General features: G+C 42.9%; 1 protein-coding gene and 1 pseudogene across 1 annotated transcript; both read left to right on the top strand.

Annotated features, from left to right (window-relative positions):
- The first annotated feature begins 685 nt into the window (after window positions 1–685).
- On the top strand, window positions 686–1,789 carry LOC132034579 (uncharacterized). The gene has a single exon (XM_059424973.1). It carries the CDS (start codon window positions 686–688, stop codon window positions 1,787–1,789), a length of 1,104 nt encoding a protein of 367 aa, XP_059280956.1.
- A 1,260-nt stretch (window positions 1,790–3,049) lies between these two features.
- LOC132034578 (uncharacterized) lies at window positions 3,050–5,563 on the top strand (annotated as a pseudogene).
- The last annotated feature ends 1,122 nt before the right edge of the window (window positions 5,564–6,685 follow it).

Here is a 6,685-nt window from a genome sequence, read left to right as displayed (position 1 = left end):
AAAATCCACTGTGGTGGTCATTGAAGAAGGCGGCGGGGCGAGCTATACGGCGCGGAGTCTTAGGCCCGCCTCTAATTGGAAACTCGAGTTTCCACGTGACCAACACAATGCTACACACTCAACACTAAGGGCCTGTTTGGTGGTCTACCCAAAGATAACCCGAATAGGCACCTTAGGAATAAAGTATGAATCTCTCCTCTTTTTATTCTACGAAATGTGCATCCCTATTGGTCTTGAAAAGATGTGTTGTTGTTGTTGTTGGTTATAAAAATGTGATTTGGGGCGTCTCGATTGAAAATTAGCGGTCGAAGCTACGGCTCTTCCCGTACTCCCTGATATTAAGTGAATTACGGGGGGAAGCCACGGCTTGGTTAGATGATCTCCGTTTGGATCCATCACTACTTGGGAGGAATTGACCGAAGTATTCCTCGAAAGTTCTTCCCTCCATCGCGGATGTTACAACTCCGTGATGAAATCAACAACTTTCGTCAACTTCCGACGAGGCTCTCCATGAAACTTGGATTCGTTTTAAAAAGAAGGTGAAATATATATATATATATATATATGTTCCTAAGCATGGGTTGCCCGATAGTGTGCTTCTACAAACATTTTATAGGTCTTTAGACTCGGTCAACAAATCGGTGGCGGTACAATATATATATGATGTATCGCGAGAGGGTCTATTATGGATAATTCTTATACCACCGTTTGTGAATTGTTGGATAAATTGACCGAGACTAATGAAGCACGGCACACTAGAGATGCAGAAATAGGTGGAGGAAATTCCTCCAAAAATGTGCTCACTCATGAGATGATTAAGAAGGAGGAAGAGAGAGATGAATCCATGGCCAAACTTGTCACCCAAATGGATCTTCTTACAAAACATGTCATGGGTGGCGGAAGCAAAAAAGTGAATGCGGTAGAATCTTATGAAGGGGGTTCTCCGGATGAGCAATGTTTCCAAATGTATGATGAGGAGGCAAGTTATGTCAACAATCTAAGGGAGGGTTCCCGTCCGAACTACCAAGGTCCGAGTCAAGGATCTTGGCGGCAAGGTCAAGGGAATCAAGGTTGGAACAAAGATCAAGGTCACTCTAATTGGAGAGATAATCGTGACAACAATCAAGGGGGTTACAACAATAACTACAACAATCATCAGAGCTCAAATCCGTATGTCCCTCCAAAGTGTAATCAACCAAGCTCTAGTCAACCACCCACTAGCGATCCCGCTAGTTCAAAAATTGAAGATATGTTGTCAAGGGTGTTGAAGAAAGTGGAATCCACCGATGCCTTTTGCAAGGAGATTAGAGATGAGGTTAAATCAATAGGGCAAGTTGTGAGTTCACACTCCACCTCCATTAAACAATTGGAGTCTCAACTTGGCCAAATCCCGGCTATCCTAAACCAAAGGCAAAAAGGCTCACTCCCTAGTGATATAGTTGCAAATCCAAGGAATGATGGTGATCATAAATGCAATGCAATTACTACTAGGAGTGGCAAAACAATTGGGGAAGAGGCGTTGGTGAAAGAGGATGTGTTGGGTGACGATGAGAAAATAGTTGAAGAACCCATGGTTGTTGAAGAAGAAGTGAACCCAAAGAATACGAGGGCTAGTATTGACAAGCCCATTGTTGTTGAGGACCCTCCGAAAATTAATGATGCTTCAAAAAACAAGGAAGCGGTGGAGGAGGTACCAAGGGCTTCACCGCCCGTTATGAAGCCTCCTCCTCCTTTTCCCCAACTATTGGCAACGAAAGCGGACGATGGAAAATTCCTCAAGTTTATCTAACGATTAAAGGGGCTCTCAATAAATATTTCATTGGTTGAGGCACTTGAGCAAATCCCCGGTTATGCAAGGTTCATCAAAGATCTTGTGACCAAAAGAAGGAGTCCTAGCCTTGAAACATTGGGGGGCACTCATCACTGTAGTTCAATCGTTACCAAAGCTTTGGTACAAACAAAAGAAGATCCCGGAGCGTTGACAATTCCATGCACCATCGGTAAATACAAGTTTGCAAAAGCTTTATGTGATCTTGGAGCAAACATCAATTTGATGCCGCTATCTATATTCAATAAGTTGGGATTGGGCACTCCCCGTCCCACCACGATGAGATTACTTATGGCGGATAGGACCGTAAAGAGGCCCATTGGTATTCTTTATGATGTGCTTGTGAGAGTGGATTGATTTATTTTTCCGGCAGATTTTGTGATCTTGGATTGTGAAGTTGACTTCGAAGTTCCCATAATCTTGGGAAGACCATTCTTAGCTACGGGGTGTCCCCTCGTGGATGTGGAGAGAGGTGATTTAAAATTTAGGATGAATGATGAAGAGATCACTTTCCATATTTGCAAGTCAATGAAACAACCGGCGGATATGAGTGTTGTGTCGGTTATTGATACAATTGATGAAGCAATGGAGACAACCATAGAACATGAGCATATAGGTGATATGTTGGTGGCGGAAGGGGACAATGAAGAAGAGTTTGAGGAGACGATCAATGCATTGATTGGAATGGGGTCTTACCACCTAAATCCAAAGAAACTTGATCTTGATTTGGAAAACCGAGAAACTCCTCTGCGCAAAGTCTTCCATTATTGAGCCTCCTACTTTGGAACTCAAACCTCTTCCTTCATATTAGAGGTATGAGTTCTTGGACCCAACAACACATTGCCCGTGATTATATCCCGCCCGGTTGACGGATGAGCAAAGAGAGAGGTTGATGGTGATCTTGAGAAGATACAAAAAAGCTATTGGGTGGTGTATTGTGGATGTCCAAGGGATTCCGCTCGGTATTTGTACTAATAAAATTCAACTTGATAAAAATGTGAGCCAAGCGTCAAACATCAAAGGAGGTTAAATCCTCCTATGCAAGAGGTTGTGAAGAATGAGATCATCAAATGGTTAGACGCCGGTGTAGTGTACCCTATATCGGATAGCTCTTGAGTAAGTCCGGTTCAATGCGTGCCCAAAAAGGGTGGAATAACCGTGGTTGCAAATGCTAAAAATGAGTTGATCCCCACTCGCAAGGTCACCGGATGGCGGGTCTGCATGGATTATCAAAAGTTGAATAAGTGGACCAAAAAGGACCACTTCCCAATGCCATTCATGAATCAAATTCTTGATAGGCTTGCGGGAAGAGATTATTATTGTTTCCTTGATGGGTATTCCGGGTACAACCAAATCACCATTGCCCCCGAGGATGGAGAGAAAACCACTTTCACTTGTCCTTATGGGACATTTACTTTCAAGAGAATGCCCTTTGGGCTATGTAATGCACCCGCAACATTTCAACGTTGCATGGTGTCTATTTTCTCCGACATGGTTGAAGAGTCCATTGAAATCTTCATGGATGACTTTTCCGTGGTTGGAGATTCCTTTGATGAATGCTTGGAGAATCTTGCCCAAGTATTGAAACGATGTGAAGAGACAAATTTGGTTCTAAATTGGGAGAAGTGTCTCTTCATGGTTAGAGAAGGCATTGTCTTGGGACACAAGATTTCGGAAAAGGGGCTTGAGGTTGATTAAGCTAAAATTGAGGTTATTGTCAAGCTTCCTCCCCCAATCTCCGTCAAAGGTGTTCATAGCTTCCTTGGGCATGCCGGGTTTTATAGAAGATTCATCAAGGATTTCTCGAAAATAGCCAACCTTCTATGCAAATTGTTGGAGAAGGAATCAAAATTTGTATTTGATGGTGCTTGTTTGAAGGCATTTGAGGGCTTGAAAGAGAGACTCACCTCGGCTCCTATCATCATTGCCCCGGATTGGTCCCAACCCTTTGAGTTGATGTCTGATACAAGTGGATTTGCCATGGGGGCTGTTCTTGGCCAAAAGCGTGATAAGATCTTTCACCCGATTTACTATGCAAGCAAGACTCTAAACGGTGCCCAAATGAATTACACTGTCACCGAGCAAGAGTTGCTTGCTATTGTGTTTGCTTTTGAGAAGTTCTGAGCTTACTTGTTGGGAACCCATGTGATCTTCCACACTGATCACGCGGCTTTACGTTACCTCATGGAAAATAAAGATGCAAAATCGAGATTGATACGTTGGGTCCTTCTCTTGCAAGAGTTTGACTTTGAAGTCAAGGATAGAAAGGGTTGTGAAAATCAAGTGGCGGACCATTTGTCTCATCTTGAAGAAGGTGGGTGTCCATTGGATGGTTTAGAAATCAATGAGTCATTCCCAGATGAGCAAGTAATAGCAGGGTCACGTGACATGATTTCTTGGTATGCCGATTTTGCTAACTTTCACGCAAGTGACATCATGCCGGAGGATTTGAACTTCTACCAAAAGAAAAAGTTTTTGAGTGATGCCCGAAAATTCTATTAGGATGAGCCATATCTATTCCCTGGTTTGCGCCGACAACATCATAAGAAGGTGCATACCCGAAGTAGAAATGATGCCCATCATCGAAGCTTCTCACTCATCACCGGTTGGTTGGCACCATAATAGTTCAAGAACGGCGGCTAAGGTTCTTCAAAGTGGATTTTATTGGCCAACAATCTATTAAGATGCACATGACTTTGTGAAAGCTTGTGATCAATGTCAAAGGCATGGAGGCATCTCGATGAGGCATGAGCTACCGATGACCCTGATTCTTGAGGTTGAATTGTTTGATGTGTGGAGTATTGATTTTATTGGTCCATTTGTGAGTTCCTACAACAACAAATACATTCTTGTAGCGGTGGACTACGTGTCTAAATGGGCGGAAGCCGTTGCGCTTCCTAATAATGAAGGAAGAAGTGTCACCGCATTCTTGAAGAGGCATATTTTCTCAACATTTGGAACTCCAAGGGCAATCATTAGTGATGGGGGCTCTCATTTTTGCAACCGGGTATTCAAGACTCTTCTTGCGAGGTATAGAGTAAAGCATAAAGTTTCCACCCTATATCATCCCCAAACGAGTGGACAAGTTGAAGTCTCAAACAGGGAGATCAAGAGCATACTCTCTAAAACAGTGAATGCTAATCGGACCGATTGGTCAAAGAGATTGGATGATGCTTTATGGGCCTACCGAATGGCCTATAAGACACCAATTGGTATGTCTCCTTATCAGCTAGTGTTTGGCAAAACTTGTCATCTTCCCGTGGAACTTGAATATAAGGCATTGTGGGCCTTGAAAAAGTTGAACCTGGATTGGAGTGATGCCTCAAACTTGAGGACGGAACAACTTAATGAGCTTGATGAATTTCGGCTTAAAGCTTATACTAGCTCTTCACTCTACAAGGCCAGCATGAAGCACTTCCATGATAAGAAGATTTTACAAAGAGAATTTAGCCCCAGGGATCTCGTATTGTTGTTCAACTCAAGGCTTCGGTTGTTTCTCAGAAAGTTGAAATCCAAATGGTCCAGTCCGTTTGAAGTCACACAGGTGTTCCCACATGGAGCAATCGAACTTGTTTGCCCAAGTGGCAATAAAATCAAAGTGAACGGGCAAAGGGTGAAGCATTACTTGGGATCCCAGAATGAAGCAAAGATTATCGAGGTCTTCCTCCTCAATGAGCCATGAATAGGTACCAACGTAGTGCTGCGACGTAAAATCAAGCGCTTCTTGGGAGGCAACCCAAGTTTCCATTTTCATTTGTTTGTGGTTTTTACTTTCGTGATGTTTTTGATGTGTGTCTAAGTGTGTAGGAATAAATTGTGTGCACAAAGAAGAAGAGTTGGGACAATTCCAACAGGCATAACATGCTGCAGCACATGCCACTCGCATGTCGTGCCTACTGCAGCACCTGCGTCTCGCAGGTGGTGCAAAATTTCAGGCCAGGAAAACCAAATTGTCTGTCAACAGATGCGAAGATCAGGAACTACATGAGACTCGCATGTACCACATGCGACTCCACATGCGAGTCGCATATTGTGCAAGTAAGTGCGATTCACGGGTCAGTCCGACCCGGCTGGATTTTTAATTTTTAAATAAAAGAAACGTAACTGATGGTTTCATCAGTTACGCCCTTCATTTTCCTTCTCTCCCTCCTCCTTTTTCCCTCCTATATCATCCCATAATCCCACTTCACTCCAATCATTCTTAATCACACCACAAATCTTAAATAGTGTTTCCTTCTCTTTTACCTTGACAAAGATTTCAAGGGTTCCAACTGTCATCAACTCTCAAGGTATGTCAACTCTTCTCTTCTTTACATTAAGTGGTATCTAAGAAATGCTAAATCCCATGTCATTACCATGCCCTACCACTTGGTGTAATTAGTTAATTGGGTAGATTTATCTTGTGCATTGTGTGGGTTGTTAGAAATTGATGAACAATGGGGAATTCTTGAGTATCCATGCTTGTGTAATCCTACTAGGATGAGTAATATTGATGTTTTCTGATGCATAATTAGATAGCGACTGGGGAATTGTTGAGTACCCACTGTCGTAAGAGCGATTGTTGATAGATGCTAGCAACTTGTTTGACGAAATGCCCAAATAAACCTGTGGGTGTCTAGATGTTGTGGAAGTGTGATCATTTGCCAGTCTTGGGGAATTCTTGAGTACCCAAAAGCACATTACACAGCATAAGACCCACGATGCACTCAGAATTTTAGAATTGACATTGTCTTTGGAAGGGATGACCTTCGGCTAGTGGCCCGATTGGTTAAATAGCTTTTTCCAATGATGGACGGGGTGACAGCCCTCTTAAGGGAAGTAGTTACATGTGTATGGTCTTGTGTATGTGCAAACTTG

The sequence above is a fragment of the Lycium ferocissimum genome, chromosome 10 (genome assembly GCF_029784015.1).
Source record: "Lycium ferocissimum isolate CSIRO_LF1 chromosome 10, AGI_CSIRO_Lferr_CH_V1, whole genome shotgun sequence".
NCBI classification, from domain to species: Eukaryota; Viridiplantae; Streptophyta; class Magnoliopsida; order Solanales; family Solanaceae; genus Lycium; species Lycium ferocissimum.
Note: the sequence above shows the minus strand (reverse complement) of the source record. Positions and strands in the feature narration are given on the sequence as shown.